Consider the following 20868-nt stretch of genomic DNA (forward strand, 5'->3'; position numbering starts at 1 on the left):
ACTTGGCTGCAATATTATCTCTTCAAGTTGTGAAAAACTGGACAGATTATGATTCATGCCAGAAGTGGGTTACAAAAAAATATAGATAATAAAGATACATGCTGCACTGAATCTGGCCTTTTATACTGTGAGCATCCTACCATGATGGCTATCAGGCTCTTTCAAGGTTCGCAAATGGTGTCTGGAATATTTCATCTACCCACCTCTCTGTAACCCCCCCGCAGTCTCCCTCTCAAGCCACTTAACTCTAATCTTCAGGATCAGTAGCAATATCTTTTCAACAGCTTATGTCTCTACATTAACTCTTCCTATTGCATATTCAAATATCAAAACTCTTCATTGCTGGTTTTGGGAGATGCTGCAGGAACACCTCCAGACCGAAGGTCTTTCTAGCAACTGAAGGCTGTTAGCACAGCCACAGCTTGGAAAACCCTTCCAAGACAAGGGGAAAGATTCATGCTGGGACAAGAGGAAGAAACAAAAAAGGGTACTAGTGGTGGCAACTGACCCTCTGCCTAAAATTCTGTTCACCTGGCCCAGTAACAGTGCTTGCTTTATCTTACCCAAGCACCATAAACATATTTTAACACTGAAATTCAGAGCTATACAAATGCTAAAAACTACTTCCTGGCCAAACACTCAAGGAATTTGCAAGAAGTCAGTATAAATCTGTCATTAATAAATTAATTCAGGCTTCATTCCTAAAGACTTAAATTATCTTTAAAAAAACCCACACAGACTTTTCCAGCACCTCTTAATTTTAATCATATCAAAAAGACATTTAGCCAAGGATTATTAGAAGAAAAAATGTTTTGCAGTACTCACTACTACTCTTTTTGGTCCCCAAGGTCTGGCCATCTTCAAGAGAGTTTGAGCCCACAGAGGAACTATCCTGACTGTCCTGGTGGGGCAGCTGAAGAAATCCTTCACTGGATTCTGAACGGGTAGGTGTAAGGGTCACGGACTTCAAACGTTCTCGATTAACATCCTTCTTAGATTTTATCAGCTTCCTCATTTTCAGAGTAATCCAGTTGCCCCTTCTGTTACCAATAATACAGTACATTTATTGCATTTATAGTGTGTTACTTACGCTTTAAGACCTTTCCTAATTTGTGTACAAGAACATAGACATGATTCTGCTCCCCTGAAGTTTAAGGAAACCTTGATTTTCAGCTGGAACAGAACAGGTATGTCATGCTTTAGATTTGTCTTTATATCACGTTCATGAGTACCTTCTTGGCGGAGATGGTTCATAAAATTTATACTGATCCATTATCTTCTCCTCCAGTTTCTCCTTCTGTCGCCTTAATTCATTTAGCTTGTCACTGTAAACAGAAATTAATGATAATGTATGCTTCGAAAATGTATATATATATACATAATGTTAGTAGCATGTTCCTTTCGATATCTGTTATCTGAAAGTTGACACCCTTCACGAGGAATTCTTATGTAACACTTGCTTCTTACTGAAAAATCAAGAAAGAGATACAGCAAGCAAGCAGTCTTACGTTTAATGGCATCATACAAAATTTAAAAATTTCCATTTGCCTTTGTTACACAACAGAATTTCCCCCCTTTTTAAATAGCAATAAAGGGCATATCAGCTTTAACAGAATCATTTAGACAAGCACATTTTCTCTCCTCTCAAATTCGCTAAAAAAGTTCAGAGATTACAAACAAACCTAGAAACTTTGCCTGCAGTAGAATGAGGAATCAACAACATTTTTGTTTCCTCATTTGCATCGTCACTAATGAACACAGTTGCACTGATGCTTTAGAATAAAAATGTAATGTTTGTAGTTTGTTATCTGATTTTCATAGATAATTTGTTTTTAAAAGAGTAACATTTCAGAAGTAGCACACGTTAATGTCTACATAAAACAGAAGCTTTTTTTAAAAAAATACAGGTATTAGCATAACTGCCCTAATCACAGTAATTTTATTGTTTTAAAAACTCACATGTACTGCCTTTGCTCTACATGGAAGAGATCCTTGCTTTCCATATTCTGCTCAAGTAATGTTCTATTCTGTAGCATTAATGTCTGAATTTGATCTAGTAGATGTCTGTTTTCCTCCTCCAGATTTCCTTTAAGCTGGCTAAGCAGCTGTTAAAATACATGAAATGGTACATGTATACGTGAGCATAATTTACGCACAGATGAGATTATCAAGAAAATCTACATCTACAAAGGTATTCTGATAGTCAAATCAAACTGAAAACTTTACTAAATCATGATTCAGCTGATAAAAGCCTCTTTGATGCTTTAAATAATTTAAACCAGTTTACCTAACACAAGCCCCAGTTTTTGCGTTGCCTATACAACAGGCAAATTGCTTTAAGACCCACTTCGTTATCTATAAACCAAATGACTCAAGCACTTTATATAATGAGTCTATAAATACACTTATACAAATATTACAATGATACCAGTCATGAAAAATAGCATAATTCTCACGTACCTCACACTGATTATTTAGTTTTGTTGATGTAATATCCAGTTGTTGATACTGTTCTCTGAGTTTAGAAAACTCAGCTTCTAATCGAGTTTGTTCTAGTTTGGAATTATTCAATAATGTTTTCAAATTCTTATGATCAGTTTGGAGAACTTCGTTCTCTCTCAGGAGCTGACTGTATGTATGAGTAAGCCTGGAATTAAAAGACACCATAAAAGAATACATGCAGATAGAAGGAAATGTATTCATTACCCACATTCCTACTGAAATGTACAGTTTCCAAGGCTCTGTACCGCTCCACAGAACACATACAAACATTTCTTACTATCATCCATGGTAGGTAAGTCATCTCAGTCTCATTTGCCTTGCTGTGCATTCTGCCTTTAAGCCAAACACCCTGGGTTCTCCATACGTTTGAGAATAAAGCAGGATTTCTAAATGTGGACATTCCAACTAGTCTGAAGATGCCACTTTTCAAAATACAAGAATCTTACAAAACACCTAGAATTTCATGCCAACACAGAACAGTAAGTAAATGGGAATGGTCCAAACTTTGGCAATCACGGAGGTTACATATATTGATTCTTGGGCTCTCTTTGTCCCTGCTGGGCCCTGCCACGTCCCTTTCAAAAAACAACCTCCAGTTGCTACTAATCCTCCTCGCACAACAGCAAAGGTAGGAGGCATTTAATTGTGAGCCTCTTTATCAGACGAACACATCTGAACACTTCTTCTTGAGGTTGGGAGTTTCACGCTCTGTGAGTACTACTATTAAACCTGACTACTCACGGCAAGATGTACCTCAGCTGCAGGGGTCAGGCAGGGCTTCAGCACCCACTGCATTTCTACTCCTGCTGGCATCAACCTCAGGTATCTCACCCTTTAAGCAACTCATGCAGAGCGGCTTGCTTCCTCTACAGCTCACAACCATACTGCACAGTGCTTAGCATCTTGAGACATGCCAGACCATCTGGAAATTCAGTGTCCTCAGGCTATGATAATTATTTTTTGTGGGTTTTGGTTGTTTGTTGGGGTTTTTTTAAAATTGTTTTTCTGTTTTGTTTTTCTAAAATTACTATCGCAGACCAACACACTGGAGTTGCTGTAAGCTATGGATCAGTAAAGTCCTGAATTGCAGCACCAGGTATTAAGAAATGCGAGAGCATGCAACACTTGTTTAGATTGTACTGGCAAGTGCTCAGAACTCTATTAATATATATATATCTCTCTCTCTCTCAGACTTTTGCTTTACCTTTCATTTTCATGACGAAGTTTTTTATACTCTGTTGCTACAGTTTCATGTTTTTCACTTTGTTGCAGCATCTTCTCCTGTTCTATCTTGAGTACTTTCTCCAGTTCTTCCAGCTGTACTTTCTGTTTCAGCAACTGATTGTACCTGCAAACAGAAGTAGCATTTAAGCTTCTTTTTTTGGAGTGACAAGAAAATATGGAATTTTTTTGAAAGGGTGATCTTTCAAAGTTTTAAGATCTCAATGTTATATTTAAGCAACACTAATTTTATTCATACTAGTTATACAGTGTTTTTTGCTTTCTGCTCAGGAATCTCAGACTCTTAATTCTACTCGTGCATATTGGTATTTACCTATCTTCTAAGTCCTTATGCTCCACCTCCAGATTTTTGTGTGCAGATTTAAGACTTCCATGTTTAGCAATCAGAGATTCATACTCAGAAGCTTGGCGTTCATGTAGGTGTTCAAGTTTTTCATGATCTTTGAGAAGCGAATCATACAATGATTTCAGATCCTCATGTTCCTTGAGCACACATTCATTTTCATTTTCCAAAGCAGACTGCTGAATCAACAGCTGTGCATTCTGATTCATAAGGGATGTGCTTTGAGAATTAAGGGTAGAATTTTCAACCTGCAGTTATAAACATTTGACAGGAGTTGCAAATTAATTTCATAGTCTGGATTATTTTGTCTATCTCCTCCTATTGACAGATTTCTTAAGTGTAACCCTTAGCATCTGAGCAACTTTCTAGTTGTTCCATTACCTGAAAACCTTTAATGGGAATAATTTTTTTCTTATATCCCCACAGACAATTCCAAATCAAAATATTCCAGTAATATTTTTTATAGCATTACTGCAAGACAGCACTTAAGAATATGCTTAAATTGACGCTGCAGGGGGCAGAATAAAATTATTTACCTTCAAATATCTGTTAAAGTGCTATCTAGAAGAAAGGCACATTTTCCTTTCAGCACTGATAGCTGTAGCATCACAATACCTCAGAGAAATGGATCACCAGTGATCCTCGTATCACATAAGCCAAATCTGTGACATGGCTAAACTTGCCTTCCATATTGGCATAGATTTGTTTTAGTTTTTTAAAATCTTGACCGTACAGAATCTCTATTGTCACCACAAAATCCTTATTGTACCTATATATGCTTTACAATGAGGCTTCAAACAGTGGTATCCATTTAACAGAGAGAAAGGGAAATAAAGTAATAGCACCTGGAAGGAACTACCCACATTCTGTGTTACTGAGGAACTGCCATTCACGGTTCTCTTCCACCAACAGTAAGGTCAGCTGATCACCTTACGTATGTGTTGTGAGACCTGGTGGAAAGTACTCTTCTAGAAGAGCACAATTTCTTCTCCAGCAGTTATGGTAGCACAGTATTAATTTCTATTAACACATTACAGCCTTCAACATTAGACACACGAAAAAAATCCCAGAACACCAAACCAAAACCAACTTAACTTTGTATGCTTTTGGGAAACGAAATCTAATCCTTTGATATCTTAAAGAGAATTGACAATACCTAACGTGTTTGTCACCTGCTCTGTATTAGGCTTGTTTCCTTCTCTTTCCTATTCAAGAGATTAAAACCACAAACTACTGAGGCTTCTAATACCCTCAGGGTATCTATTGGGGGGGGTGTGGAGAAAAATCTATCACTCCAGTGCACGCTGTTACTAAGGAACAAATCCCTTTCTGTTGGAACTGCAGCATTCTTTGTTACAGATGAGAAAGCTGAACCTTTCACTGGAAATGAAGTAATGTCTGATGGCATGTGCATGCTGTGAAACTTCCCTTGACTGAATCACCGAGTTTGATTTAGTTCACAATTCCCAGCTATCCTTTAAGACATCTTTTCTCTTGTATGTTCTTTATGGGTATCAGAAGAAACACAATTACCTAAGAACAGTTTTGACTTGACCAAGTCCATGTAGAACAGCTTAGTTTACACTTCAGATTTAGCTAATAGTTAATCACGCTTATTACATATTTCACCTTTTGTTCTGATGTACAGTTGATGGAAAGTCGTCTTGCAACTTGCCTGAAGCTACGAGCAAAACAGCTGAATTCTCAAGGAAGGAGAACAACTCCCTTTCTCAGCCTGTTGGGTGTAACATGATTTCGTCATCCCCAGCAACAAAAATTACATTGCTTGGTGAGGTTCACCGCAATAATTTTAAAAAATGAAAGGCGGAAAATGCTTCCTTCTCCCAACTCACTGCCCCATTACTTTCAAATATCTACAGTTAATTAATTCTCCAGGTTTTTCAGATAGCAAAGGTCTGTGCCGTTGTACAGTTCACAAGGCAAAAAAAAGGAACTACACAGATATTCCTGTTTTTTTGACAAATGGTTTGCAAAATACACAGAGAATTCTGAGTCCCAGAGATATATCCTCATCTGTTTAAAATAGTGCATCTCCATGCCTACATCCACTAATTTTTAACAGCTAGACAAGACACAGTGTGTGCACCAATGTTCTGTTTTGTTTGTAGGCTCGCCAGCCACAAAGAGGAGTACTGTTCACTAATTAGATTTCAATGTGGTAGACAGAAAGTGCATCTGTGGTACAACTAAGTTCTGCTTTCCAGAAAGAGACAGGATGATAACTTGAGACATTCACAAAATGCATTATTTTACACATTTAAAGACTCCTTCGCTCTTTGATTTTTGTCCACCCCAATATTGTTTACTATTTCTGCTGAATTGCAGACTTTGTATTCCCTCTTTAAGTAGCTTCAATCCTTATAGCTCCAAAAAGCATTAGATCCACTAACCACAATATTTCATTTACGGAGGGACAGAAGTATTTAATAAAGCTGTTAAGGTATGAAGAACGACACCTGAATTTTGGCCATAAGAGCTGCAAGACTCTGTGGGCAACCACTTTTATAATTTCCATGGTCACACATTACCTTTTTTTTCCTCTGATTTATCTGAATTCAATCTTCACATTTTATGTAGTTTTCAGAGGGTTTTTTTCAAATCTTCTGTACTTACTAACATCTTGATTTTCCTCTTAACTATGGCTTTTACTTTTTTTTTTTTTTCAACTCTATTTATAAAAATAGAGAAAATACTGAATTTATTAGAGTCTCTTTGGACACACTATGTCCCTGACCTAATTTAGAAGTAAAAAAAAAAAGTAAATTAAACAAAATTATCTTAGAAGACTGGATAAGAGAATCTACCTCCTAAGTATAAAGTCAAGAGTTTAAATTGAACAAACATGAAGGATTAATACCAACTTCTAGAAATGTTACTATTCATCAGCAAAGTGTCATTTGAGAGCTCATGCAGATTATTTGCACATTATTTTCTTTTCTATGTCTGTACCAGAAGTGAAACGTGATTTACAGTACATTACTGCCATTATCTTTAAAGCTTTCATGTGAAAAAACTTTGAATTAATTTTATTTTTGAAAGCAAAATAGGAAAATATTACCTGCAGCTTGGCATTTTGAGTTTGTAGAGTTGTATTTTGTTCCTGTAGAGAAACAGTCTGTCTCTGAAGTGCAAGAATCTGAGCCTGCAGATTACTATTCTGTGTCTCAAGTTGCTTTAATTGTGTCTTCAGTGCTTGCTTCTCTGCCTGCAGTGTAGCATTCTTTATATGTTAAAAAAAAAAAAAAAGAAAAAAAAGAAAAAAAGAAAAATTGAGTTCACGGCTGTTTACCGAACTTTGAGAAAACCACCCCTTGTTTCTCCAAAAGAAACAGAGCAGCATGACTTCGCAGAGATTTACAAGGTGGAAGTAACACAAAGTGGTATTATCACTGTAGGTTAAGATTGAAAAAAATGGGTAACTAATATTGTACCTATGGAGAAATAGTAGAGAAATCTCCATGACTCATATAAGTAACGATTATGTAAGAGGGATTTAAGAGATATCAAGTGGGTTCAAAAGGGCCAATGTACATTTCCACATTTCCTTTTAAACGCTGGTCAAGTGCTTTATGAAATCCCTCAGAGCAGAATCCAGCTGCTTCATGAAACTGTATTTAATTCAGGTTCTGCTTGGTGTGTAAACTAGGTGATAAATTGTATACTTTCTTAACAATACTCTCATTCGTATTACTGGAACAGCTCACAACGAATAGTTAAAATCAGAATAGTATTTAAAACACATCTTACATTCCTTTCCACTTCGATTAATCTATCTTTAACTTTCAATAATTCTCTAGTAGTTTCCTGATTTTCTTTCTCCCACTTATTGACAGACTGATTTTCTTCTCCACTTCTTGGAGGTGAATTCTGAACCATCCTTTCCTCTTCTTGTCTTTGCTTGAGAGCTTCATAGTTCTTCTTCACCTGAAATTATTTAGGACAACTTCCATTAGGTTTAGAATTTTTCATTGTCTACATCTTGATTTATTACGTGACCATACCACTTCCCAAAGAACAGTAAGTGCTACATTACTGTATTTCCACATTTGCTTTTTGTATATGTTTGGGGAGATGATGTACAAATTATTTATGGATATGGATAGCTTAACCCTGAGAAACACTTGCCTAACAAAGAGACCTCTATTTTCTGTTTTATTTCAGCACTTTTAACTGTATCCCCCAACTTTGTCCTACAACCAAGGAGATTGTGTTTCTTTTTTTAAACCAGTCCACTTGGGCTGTTCAAGGTAGGTCAGAAAACTGAAAATGACTACTTTTGGCATCCCAAATCAAATCAACTTCAGATTATTTATCCACCTGACATATTCAATGACCAATGAATAAACTCAACAACTTTTCATGTGATTTCTACACTGTGCCTGTATTACTGCAGTCTCTAAAAAGCAGTCATGCCTTTCTCCTGCTTTACCTTATCCGAACAATGCGCATCTTTTGCTGTCTTACACAAAAGGTCAAATGTAGAAATAACAATAGCTGGTATAGGAATACTTTAATCTTACAGAAAAAAATGTCATTCTCCTTACTGTTTTAAGTTCCTGACGGAGTTGCTGGTTTAGATTTGTTGATTCTTCTAAACGAGCCTCCAAAGCAGCAATTTTTTCTTCCTTTATTTCAAGAGACTTCTTAAGTGTGGATTCTAATTTTGACTCCAAAAGCTTGTACCTACTGGTCAATGACATCACACACACAAAAAAATATCTGTATTTCAAAAAATTGAGGTATTTAAATTCTAAAGTGTTCTGAAACATTTCAGCATACATTTAGAATACATTCAGAAATGCTTGAATGCTGACTCTATTCAAAGCATGAAGACACCTCAGTACTAGTATCAAGCCCTATGTTTAAAAACAGACATAAAATGGTAGTCAAAAACATTTCTGAATCCTTCTTTCTTTTAATTAGATACACAAAAAGCCACGTTCAGCCACACCAGTAGGGTGCTGGCTTTATTTGGATTGTTAGTGTGTGTGTGATGACAGCACTCTTCCTTCTGGCTCAACTCCAGTGAATCCAGCGGGGACCCGAACCAAATTAGAATGCGAAATATTTGGAGAGTGAGATTTTCCATTTCCATTTCCTGCCAGCTCACAAACAGGAGGACGAGGGAAGGAGACGGAACACAGTACTTTGCAGGTGCATACTCATTTGATGTATGAATGTACAAATTGCTCACTCTGCCCAGCTGCTTGATATTTTAAGACTGTTACCACTCCTGATGTGCAAAGCTTCCATTATTTGCCATATTTACAACACTGTAGGGCACCTAAAAACCCCAAACCATGTATCTGGGAAAGAAGTGGTCAGATTTAGAATATATTGGTTTAGAACAGCATCTCCTTTTAAGAAAATACTGAAAACCCACACTAATTAATCACTTTTAAGCACTAAGTCACTGTACGTGTACTCAGAATCTGGAAAACATCCCACATCTCTTCACAGTGGGATAAAATAAAATAAACCAGACCACTAATATCCCCCTTTTTAATCTCAACTGCTGAAGAATCTATCAGTTTACTCAATGGAACAGATTGCAAGAGACTCCTGAATGGACAACAGCATTAGATCTAGTCAGGAACTGGAGCAGAAGACCAATGGTAAGTGAATTCAGAAGTAGAAAGCTGTCCAGTAGCATCATGTAGTAGGATGAGAAATCCTAGATTTTAAGGTATGACAAGTAATTCACAGGGACTTAAGAAGCAGTAGGCAGTCTATGACTAGGAGAACAGATAGCATTTCATCTTCTTGAGCTAAAGCATGTATTCAGCTACAAATAAGATTTTTTTTTACTGAAAAGTTAACACAATTATACAGGAAACAAGAAAAAAGATTAATAGCAGAGATCCAATATCCAGTTTCCTTTTGAACACCTGAGAATGAAAGATGGTACAAATTTCCTAATACCATTGAGATGTGGTAATTTCAGGTTCAGGGTCAAAATCCATTTGACTAAAGACAATAGCCATTTGAAAGGCAAAAGAAAACTGGTCTCTCCAATCAGGGAGAGAGAAATTGTGCATTTTTCATTTCCTTCATCAAGATGAGAGAGGCTGACCAAAAATACACTGAGAAGTAATTTTGGCTACAAGGCCTGAAGAAATAATTGCTAACGCCCCACCTACGTCATGATATAAGGAAAGCAACCCAGGTACCTTTTGGATGAATGGAAAAGCTGAGAATAATGGAAAGGCAGGATAGTGGCAGAGCAAAATTTCAAATCAGCCAATGTTTCCCCTTTGAAAACAAATATTGCCTATTCACAATTCTCCAGCTCTACATGAAGTTTGAGAAGAAGCTCAAACAGTAGCATAGCCCAAATTCCTCCACATCTAAAACTATTTGGCCACAAGCCTGAGCTCAGAGGTAGGCTAATGTTCTGGGTAAGCTTCAAGATACAATGCTCACTGCGTACCTCCCCATGATCAGCCTGAATAGGCACATCATACTCAGCCTGATATCCAAGTATCTTCTAGCATCAAATATTCCATCTGCTTTTGTGGTGCTCTCACATAATCAGTGCTCGACAACCAAGTTTACCACAAACACCTTTCTAGACAGGCATTGTCTCCTGCTGCAAAGCAATCTGCAAAGAATTAAGCATGAGCTGTTCTTAGGGCAGTGCAGCTGAGCAGCACCAGGTTACAAGAGATCTAATGCCAGTAGCTAACATTTGCCAAGTGCAGGTCAACCAACATGTAATGCTTGAGCCTGCTCCTTGGTCTGGGCTCTTAATACATAATATATAGGTAGCAAAAAAAATGAGCAGTGACTCCTTGAAAAAGGAATAGCCGTTAGAAGAGAACTACGGGGATGCGGGGCAAATGAAAGGAACATTAACTTATTTGTTTAATTCCCAGACACAGCTAACCTGAAAGCAAAGGAAGAAATTAAACCAGTCATGATAGGTGCCATAAGTATGTTAAAAGTTCATTTACAGATTGTAATACAACGAAATCTGGATAAACCTCTCTATTCCACAGGGACACGTTACTCCAAATCTTCTTCCAAATTAGATTTATAGATCCAATGTAACATCATTATGTAAAATGTGAAGGAATCACTAGTATTGTACGGCCCAAAATCATAATTCATATAATGTCACAAACCTACAAGAAGTGAACCTACAACATCTCATCTTCAGAAATACAAGCACTTGTAAAGGGTAAGCGCTCTTGTCTGGGAAACAGAAGTAGACTCGCAAATCCTCTCATATAGTATAATTTGCAAAAGCACCTTTACAGAACAATATTAACTCCCTTTGCAGAAGCACTCCAACCACTTGGAATCTGGAACATGATTCAGAAAACTGTTGCTCAGTCTAGACTTCGTCGTCTAAGTAGTTTAAGCTTCAACTCAGCTCAAGGATTAGTTCTTTGTACAGTATATTGACCTAAGGACAAACCAAATGCATACTATGCACTGTATGCTACACAGTAATGCTTAAATCAGAAGAGATCACACTAGTCAAAGTTCTGAGGACTTTTCTTGACAGAATTTCTCATCTGTGAGCTGAGAACAGTGGATGAAAGACACCACCAGAAAACAAGAGGTGGTAACAGATTCTCCCTACAGGATTCTGGCACCACCCCAGTAACAGAGCACTGGAAGCAAGAAAGGGAACTGAAGGAAAAAAAAAAAAAGTTATTTGGTTTTATTTTTTTATATATATATAAGGCCCAAAAATCAATCTAAGTGTTCACAAAAATCGGTTGTTAATAACAGATCATGAAAGCAGCTTTGTTGGTTTTGTTTTTAAAAAGCACAACTGAATAGCATCGTGAAATAATGATTGGCTAGAAGCCCATACTAGTCTGCTTTTCTCCTGTCACAAATTTTCCTCAGATCCCTGCAGGATAAGACAGAACACAACATACAGTAGAGGAAACAGATGTCAGGATAGCAGCTGCTTTATAATGGCAGGTGCGGTAGAGTGATAGAGCCCTTATGAAGTTTCAGAGACACTCAAGAAGTATTGGATACTTCCCAGCTTGTGTAAACGGGAATGCAGTTTCCTTTTGGTAGGAAGAACTAGAAGGGAACAGTTGTAAGGAAAGAGCAAGACAGTTTTAAGGTATTTAACCCATTTTGTGACAAAAGTGTAAAAACCATTTCTATCAGTCAAGCAGTCTAAAAGGAAAAATCCCCAAACTTCGGTCCTAGTATCTTTTACTGCTACTGTTCCAGCTGCTCATTAGAACAGAAAACATTTTCATTATACATTAACTGTATCTACTGACATACCTCAAGAAATTTCTTAGTAACAAAAACCAGCAACTCCCTTTCACAGCCAGCTGAATTTTTTACAAGCACATCAACTACCTTATTAATTTCAAAGAACAACAAGTTCCATTTTGGGTCTATTAGTGTGCCTTAAAAATCTAAGGGCATGCATGAAACCAGTCCATAAAACCATCTGCTCTTTATGAATAAAAAAAGACCCTCACTTCTATGCTGCTGCAGGTGGGCATTCTTACCTGTCATCACTGCTCTGCTCATCATGCAAGAGACGCTCCTTGTTTAAGCCTATTTTTTCAAGTTCATGGGCAAGTTTTTCTAGATCATTGTTCATTTGTTGAGTCTTTAATTTTTCATTCACCAAGTCCTTATGCAGAAAAAATTACAGTCAGTATTATCACATAAATCAATAATGTAGCCTTAATCTTAGAAGTGCTGAGGCAAGAGTCTTTTATCGCTACATGACTGGAATAACTCTGCTTTCCTTCCAACTGTTAGCTTTCAAGCTATATTAGACACTATATTGCAACTGTTAATGTGAATTCACTCCCTCCCTTCCTGTAGAACTCGCCTTTCAAATTGGGTCTTGAACATTACGGTGAAGGGGAGGTGTTTCAGTCAGAACAAATACTAACATGAAGAACCTGAACAACGTTCATTTAACAAAGGCTCCATGGCTGCCTGTACGCAACCTTACAGAACGAGGTATAATATGGTTATATTATTCCATTGTTTTATTATAATTATATACATTTTGATTATCTAAAGCTTTCCCTACTGTAGCCATTAAAGATGTTAGTAGTACACAGATTAAAGCATAAGAAATACAAAAGACAACCTTTTTTCAAAAATACAGATATAATTTCTCTACGTTACAAACAGATTATGACTGGAATGGTAACTAATTTCTGCTTACCTCTCGTAAAGTGACAAGGGTTTTCTTATCAATGGTAGCTCTTTTCACGAGTTCTTTATTTTCTTTTTCTAGTTCTTTCAGGCGAACACATGACTCTTTATATACAACTATTTCTTTAAATAGAGATTTATTTTCCCTTTCCAGATTACTAATTTTTACATTGTTTTCTTCTAAGGTACTATCTTTAATTTCTGCTTGTTGTCGAAGTCTCTTATTTTCTTTCTCTAGCTGTTTCTTATCTTTTTCCAGTTGAGAAGTCTCTTGTTCTAACAATTTATTCTCCTTTTCTAATTGTTCTAGGCGCTTACTAGAGATTTTCAACTCTTCCAAGTTCTTTTGCAGAGTCTGATTTTCAGACTCTAAATCTTGTAATTCACTTTCTAATTGCTGAATCTTCTTATTGCTGTTTTCAAGGGCTTTCTGTAGCCTTTGGTTTTCTGTGTCCAGGCCTTGGTAGCTGACTTCCAAGCGTTCAGTTTTCTTAAATGAGGCTTTCATGAGTTCAAGGCTTTTTTTAAGCTGCTCCTTTTCACTCTCCAGTTCCTTATTTTCTAGTTGTAACTGTGCCACTTTAATGCTTGTACACTTCAAGGATTCAATTGTTCTTCTTAATTCTAAATTTTCCTCATCCAGTTGCGAATTCTCCTTTTCTAATGATTCCAATTGAAAAGTGAGATTTTTTAGGCTATCCAAAGTTTTTTTCAGTTTTCTGTTTTCCATTTCCAGGTCTGAGTTTTCTTGTTCTAAGGCCTCGATCTTCTCACAAGTAATTTTTAAGTTAGTAATTTTTTTCTGTAATAGTTCATTTTCCTTCTCCAGACGATGCAGCTCATTCTCAAGTTCTTCTGCTCTCTCCCCTTTCTCTTTGTAGTGTTCCAGTTCTTTTCTGACTTGTTTTTTTTCAAATTCAATCTTATTTAACTTACTACTGGTCTCTTTAATGGACTCATGAAGGATTTTATTTTCTTTTTCAATTTCTTTCATTCTCGCTTCAGCACTGATTTGTGAGCGTTGTCTCAGAGAAGCTACAGTTTGATTCAAATGTTCATTTTCTTGTTCTAAAAGCTTAATCTAATTTGGGTAGAAAATTTGTAAACTCTGGTGAACAACTTGCCAACAAGTAATTACTTCCATATATAAACTGAAAGTTACTAAGCTAGTAAGATTACATCATATTTCCCTTTTATTTTAAGTTTTTTAAAAAACAATTCTCTTGCTCTATTGGTATTTAAAGCATTACAAACATTGTGTATGTACACACATGGAAGTCTGACAACAAAAGAAGTCAAAGTGAATCTTCAAATATCTTCCTCTTGGATATTAGCAAATAAAATAAAAATAAAAATAACAAAGCACAACCCAAAAGAAAGCTGTATCTGTTTTTTAGCATAATTTCATTTTCATTTGCATTTATCCAGATTTAGACTTTCTTTTTTTAAACTCTGTAATTTCCAGAGATGCGTGTCCACAAAGAATGAAAGTGTAGTCAAGTTCTAAACCAAACCTGAGATGCAGGGAGGTGTGGGATCCATAAAAGTGTCTTTATTTCACTTTGAAAAAACAGAGGTGATTGGTGGGCTATGAGGGCATCCTGATCAGTCAATAACATTTTGTGAAGGAACACATCAAAGTTACATTAGTTTTCTGAGTTAAAATGAACCCTTGGACATGCTGTTCCAACAGCTTCCAGACAAAGTAAATCATATTATAACGGAATTGTTTTCTTAGGTAACATACTCCCATATCTACTTCAAGGATAAAGGCAACATTTACAGCTTAATCTTAGTACATCTTGACTTTTACAGTTACTCCAAATAATTAGAAATTATTTGGGTATGTAACAACAGGCAACAAAATCCAGAAAACTGTTTAGATCAATATTTAGGAATACACTAATAGCATAAGGGATGTTTCAACAATAAACTGTTTTGGAGAAAGCCAAAAGTGTCAGTTGCAATGATAAACAGACTGAGAAAATTACAGACTGTTCTTTCATATTTAAGTCTGAATGTAACTATTAATTATAGCATCTGTGACTCCATTCCCAGCAATGACAAACTTCTGAAATGATTAACGAGAAACTAATCAACAGGTGTGTAACACCACAACTTTGTAACACTTCTTTACATAACCTTGTACTTTACTGAACATGTATAATTATTTTCCATGAATTCTGCTCCTATAAACGAAAAAATAATGATCAATGCCTCCATAGTTTCTGATTAAATCAAATGACCCCTGTATAGTCAACTCACACTAAGCTTCAGCACAGGATTTGTAAAAGCCACAAAAGATGCTGCTAACCCATCACAGCTCTTAAGAACATTATTTTTAAGCAGAAATAGTCCCACTGAAATGTCAGTCCTACTCCAACACATTTTAAAACAATATATGTATCTGTGATGGTTGCACTGGGACTTAGGACTTACTCCAGAAAGTTTTGGTCCTTTTTTCCTAGAGCATACTTCTAATACAATGTATAAATCTATTACTGTAACAATGAAACTTCTAAACAAGTCAAGCTGGCATATTTTCCATATTTTCTTTAAAAGTATCCTTAAATGAAAGTAAAGCTTCAGTGCTGAGGGTTTGGGGTTTTTTTGGTTTGTTTTTGTTTTTTTACTTTTTCTCTCTTTTCTAAGTCTAGAATTTCATTTACTGATTAAATTTGGCCTTTAAAGTTTTCAGGACTTTTGAAATATAATATTCTGTATTGCAACATACAAAAGATAACTACAGTTCTAATTCTGAAAGACTTGATTACTAAATGGGGCATATTTCCAGAGTTTCCATAACTCTTGCTTTCTAGTGGCAGCCTTCCACAGGTCCTCTGAATTGCTCTGCAAAGATCTTTAGAAGGTGTCAGCACCCTTAGATACAGATACGTCAGTGACATTCAGTACCCACCCCAATACAGCTCAAATCACTTACAAAGACCCAGATGCCTGTTTCTGGCAACCAAAAATAAATTCTGCTAGCCACCCACAAGTCACAGCTAGAAAACATTCCACTATAGGGCAATATTATGAAACTGGACATGATGGTTCCTACCCCAGAAAAACAAGACTGAACGACACAGGAAGAACAGTTTCAGCAGTGGAGCAGCAGACCAGCTCTGCTATACCGGTCTCTGTCTGGTCCCTTCAAGGGACAGGCTGCTGCAATTCTCATTAATACTCCGACATTACTTCAAACACTGACCAGCTGTCTGGAACCTGTTTTCCTCCATTGAGCGGCGTCTGGCTTACCTCCAAAGTTCCCAATTTTCTATTTTGGCTGAGCTGCACCCTTTAAGCAACCATAGCAAACGTACAGCCCAGGAAAGCCACAGAAGCCTTACAAAACACTAAAAAGTTCTAAAACTAACAGTGAAGCCTCAGCTAAAGATGAATCATGTGTCTCACTGGCTGCAGGTCTTAGACAAACAATTGTGCTGCAGATGTGTCCTTTCAGCAAATCTGCTCCATTTACAACACTTTTGTGCCTGTAAAAAAAGTACAAAAGGAGAACAGTACAGTACAATGCAGCATTAAAACTTGATTTTGCTACTCACTTGTCGCTCTGAGTTTTCGCGAAGTGTTTCAAGTGTCTTTTCAAGCTGTGCTTTTTCTTTCATCAAATCTTTGCTCAAATTCTCACTGTTCTGAAGACTTTGTTTCTCTTGACTAATTTCATTCTCTAGCTCTTCAAGCTGGGGAAAAAGAAATACATTTTTTAAAATGTACTTAAAAATTACAATAGTATTACTCTTAGCTAGGTTGAAGGTACCCCAATAGCAATGAATTTGTAAATGAAGAAGGTTGAAGGAAAGAAGAAAATGGAATCTTCTGTTCTATATCTGAAACAATTCATCTCTTCTTTACTTCTGCCAGAATTTTCTCCCTGGCTCAGAAGACTGTATCTATAATGTACTTTTGCATTAAAAAAAAGGGTCAGATTTTATTAGGCGCTGGGTATTTCCCAAGCATCTTTTTTTCTCTTAAAGTTCCATTTTAGTAAGATTTTATACTGCTTCGCGAAGTCCCTTTTAACTTATAAGGACTGAATGTTGTTTGATCTTACTCAACTATTTCAAGAGATACTTATGACTGTTCCTTGGGAATTAAATAAACAGGTTTGTTTTGTCAAATGGTTCCAACTCACAATGTCACCAGACAGCAAAACTCTTTACAAGTGAAAAGAAGCAAGTGTGATTTTTCTGTCACATGTAAGTTATAATTACTTAGAATATAAACCTTCCAGCAGATGATTGCTTCGATGTCAAGCCCATTGTCCACGTGCTACCCAGTCCTAGAGAAGTCCAGACATAACTCAGACCCCAGGCAGGGGGAAAACTTTTAGAAATAAATTATCTTAGTTATATACATTTAATTGCTGCTAAGTAATACTGAGAAGTAAAATCACAAAGAGGTTGTAGAATGGAATTTGTTACTCCATGAAGCAATTTGTTGATCCAAAATATGCAAAAAGCATGGTATCAATCAGGCCAGAACCTGAATTCAGTATTTCTCTTAGGATGAGAATACTAGTGTTTGACCAGCCTTTTGTTTCCTTCTCCTTCCTTCTCCCAAATTCCAGTTTTCCCGGTCCCTTGCTTAGCAGACCAATGCATATTTTACAGGGATATTGGCACTTTAATAGGTTTTTGCAAAGGAGAAGTAACTGGCTCAATCGCCCTAGCAGCAATGCAGTCACCCTCCACTTGGGAACCAAATTTACCCATTGCCTGACCAACTGCCAACTGGGCACTGGAACTGTAGTTCCTGTGGTCACTTACCTTTTATTTATAAGACTATTATTGGTTTGTTTTAAGAGAAAGCGTGTCCAAATACAAGTAGGCTATGAATACAGGATTGGTAACAGGCATTTTGTTCAACTTCATGCTTTCTACTGAAGTGATCACTGTTCAAGTATCATTTTTAGGGGCAAGTGAGAAAAAGGACTTGTCACCAGACATCTAAGGTGGTAAGAACAGTAATCAGACAACCACAAGGATCTACTGCTTCTTATACCTACTCCTTTCTTTTGTATCCTCCTAGCTGTCTTTCTGGTACTATACAGAAACTCAAAGCAGCACACAGGCTGCTGCAAAAACCATCATATTGTTGAGAAATCAGAAAAAGCATGGAAGTATGAAATAAAGTAGGGATTTCTTTCATATATTTTTAATTATCTCTTGCCCACTCTAAGAACAGTCTAACACCTGAAACATCTGAAGCAAAAGCTATTTCAGAAACTTTAAGACATTTCACTTCACTGTAATTAGTCCCCGTTTTTCTCAAATTTTTACTCTCTATAGATATCACTGAATAAACTATTTGATAATACGTAATTTGCAGAGTAAAATATTGTAGATAAATCTGCCAAACTCCTCTCATTCATTTGCTCATCAATTCCTTGGCCCGTGTTCTCTCTTTCTCAGTTACAAATGAGGACACATAACAGAGTTTTTCTGCTTAGACTTACCAGTCAATCTCCACCTATGTACACACACCTTCCCCTGATTACAAAAAAATAGTGTTCTCAAGTATCATAAAAGTTTCATTACTCATTTATGTCCCTAATATGTTAATATTTTTCCCCCTACTGGTGTAAGACCTTTCTGAATATAACGATCGCATTCTTACATCAATAAAAAAGCATCACTGAAAAAGAAAAAAAAAAAATCTCTCAGAGGTTGTTTTCTTTTTACCATAACCTTACAGAAACTGTAACACAATTTAGACCCCAGTAATACTTTTTCCAAAATAACAGGAATTCGTAAAATTATCCTTTAGAAAGAAAGTGGCTAGCAACATTATGCAACTCAGACAATTCAGACATACACTGATGATTACCTTTTTGCTAAGTCTTTGGTTTTCTTTTTCCATCTTCAGAATCCTCGAACTACTGCCTTCTACAGAACCCACTGCACTTTGCAATTCTTCCACTGTCTTCAGCAAACTTTGGTTTTCCATTTCCAGCTTCAGCAGTCTGCTTGATGTCAGTTCATTTACTTCATGGCCAAGTGATTTCTGTGGCACTGTATGAGAAAAACACCATAAAGAAAAAAAGGTTACCTATTACCTGGTCTTCTTGGACTTTGCATTTTTAGACTTCGGGGATATAGAAGCCTTTGATGGTCCTCCAATGCTTTCTTGGTGAATAGAGCTAGTTAGGATTAATTACCCATCCTCCTTACCTAACAGGTAAGGCTGCAGATGCATAAAAGGAAACCTTCTACTCATCCTAATGTTCCTAATCACAGCAGAGATTTGTTTCCTGAAACTGAGGATGTATTTCTGAATTTCCACAAATCCTTTGTATGGGATCCCATGTATGACCAAGCATGCTATATTGGAAGAATCAAAACTTTTGCCACAGCTATCTCTGCAAACTATTACTCTGAGAAGCTTTAACAAAACTTTCTTAACTTTGGGAACAGTAAAGCAAGTCTGAATGGCAACACAGTATAACTCCAAGATATTTATGGGGTTCAGTTAAACAGAGATACAAACAAGAAGCACAAGAACAGGGACATTTCATGTAGGCTCTATCTCCAAGGATACATGGGAATGAGCAAAAAAAAAAACCAAACAAAACCAAACCACAAGAAACGCCCCCCCCCCCCCCCCCCAAACTGTCACCTTCCCCCAGAGAACAAGACTCTCTACTTTAGAAATAAGGACCTCTAATTTCCTAATGCTGTCCAGCCTCTGAGCTTTCAATTTTTCTATTTTATCTGTTTGCAAGTATTACTCTGTTTACCTTCAGAAAGTTCAGTAGTCCTATTTATCTGTTCAAGTTCCCAGCCAAGATGCAATGATTCATCCATACTTTGTTTCTGAGCCATTTCTAGAGTCATATTTTCCTCCATGAGCTCCTCAATCTTCTTTCTGTCCATATCACGTTCCTTAAAAATTATTTCATATGTAACATTAAAAAAAAGTCTCAACATGCATAAATTATTTTAGTATCTAGTATGCCACAGAGGAATGCAAAGTGTATTTTCTGATTTGCTAATACACAGTAGGCAGGGAGGAACAGACAGAAGTATGGAGAACTTGCAAGTGTAACAACCAGTAAAGAAAAATATGCAGAGAAGAACCTCTTCTCATCTTTTTCAAAGTTCACTTCTCTCCAAGTACCAGGGAAGAAAGTATACATAAGCACAGCTTGGTAGCACACAAAAAACCCCAAACTGACAAAGAAGCAAAATTTTACCTTCTCTAATCTATCCTAAGACTACTTTGATGCAAAAAAGCTGTAACAGGACTCAGTCTGTGATGAGAGCTTCTCACCTGGCTCTTTACGAACCCCTTCACCCAACACACTAACAGGAATAAGTTGCAGCTGTAACTCTCAACATTTTGCAGAAAATGAAAATAAACAGAAGGTAATAATCTGCTGTCCCTTGCAGAAAAGGCCCCCCAACCCACCTACCCCCGGCAAAATATGACTATATTTTGGAATACTTATTTTTGGAGAAAACCCAATTAAAAACAGAATTATTTTGCGAAGAACCTTCTGATAAATATGTCACCATATTGCCAGAATTTGAAATACGAATCGCCTCTTTTATCTATGTATTTAAGTGACAAAAGACTGCCTT

General features: G+C 36.6%; 1 protein-coding gene across 15 annotated transcripts in view; it reads right to left on the reverse strand.

Moving 5' to 3' along the window:
* The window catches only part of CCDC88A (coiled-coil domain containing 88A), a 79939-nt gene that overhangs the window by 17565 nt on the left and 41506 nt on the right, over nt 1–20868 (reverse strand). For 12 of the 15 annotated variants that reach the window (XM_037405229.1, XM_037405227.1, XM_037405226.1 and 9 more), the window contains 14 exons: nt 20025–20169; nt 19115–19299; nt 16831–16968; nt 13278–14348; nt 12601–12728; nt 8653–8794; nt 7856–8032; nt 7167–7328; nt 4058–4335; nt 3707–3850; nt 2461–2647; nt 1960–2105; nt 1233–1325; nt 826–1040 (listed from right to left, as the gene is read on the reverse strand). In XM_037405229.1, the coding sequence (XP_037261126.1) occupies nt 826–1040; nt 1233–1325; nt 1960–2105; nt 2461–2647; nt 3707–3850; nt 4058–4335; nt 7167–7328; nt 7856–8032; nt 8653–8794; nt 12601–12728; nt 13278–14348; nt 16831–16968; nt 19115–19299; nt 20025–20169 (3211 nt within the window). The remainder of the gene's footprint in view (nt 1–825; nt 1041–1232; nt 1326–1959; nt 2106–2460; nt 2648–3706; nt 3851–4057; nt 4336–7166; nt 7329–7855; nt 8033–8652; nt 8795–12600; nt 12729–13277; nt 14349–16830; nt 16969–19114; nt 19300–20024; nt 20170–20868) is intronic. The other 3 variants (XM_037405228.1, XM_037405223.1, XM_037405218.1) reach the window with 1 other exon arrangement.

Source organism: Falco rusticolus, chromosome 12 (genome assembly GCF_015220075.1).
Source record: "Falco rusticolus isolate bFalRus1 chromosome 12, bFalRus1.pri, whole genome shotgun sequence".
Taxonomy (NCBI): Eukaryota; Metazoa; Chordata; class Aves; order Falconiformes; family Falconidae; genus Falco; species Falco rusticolus.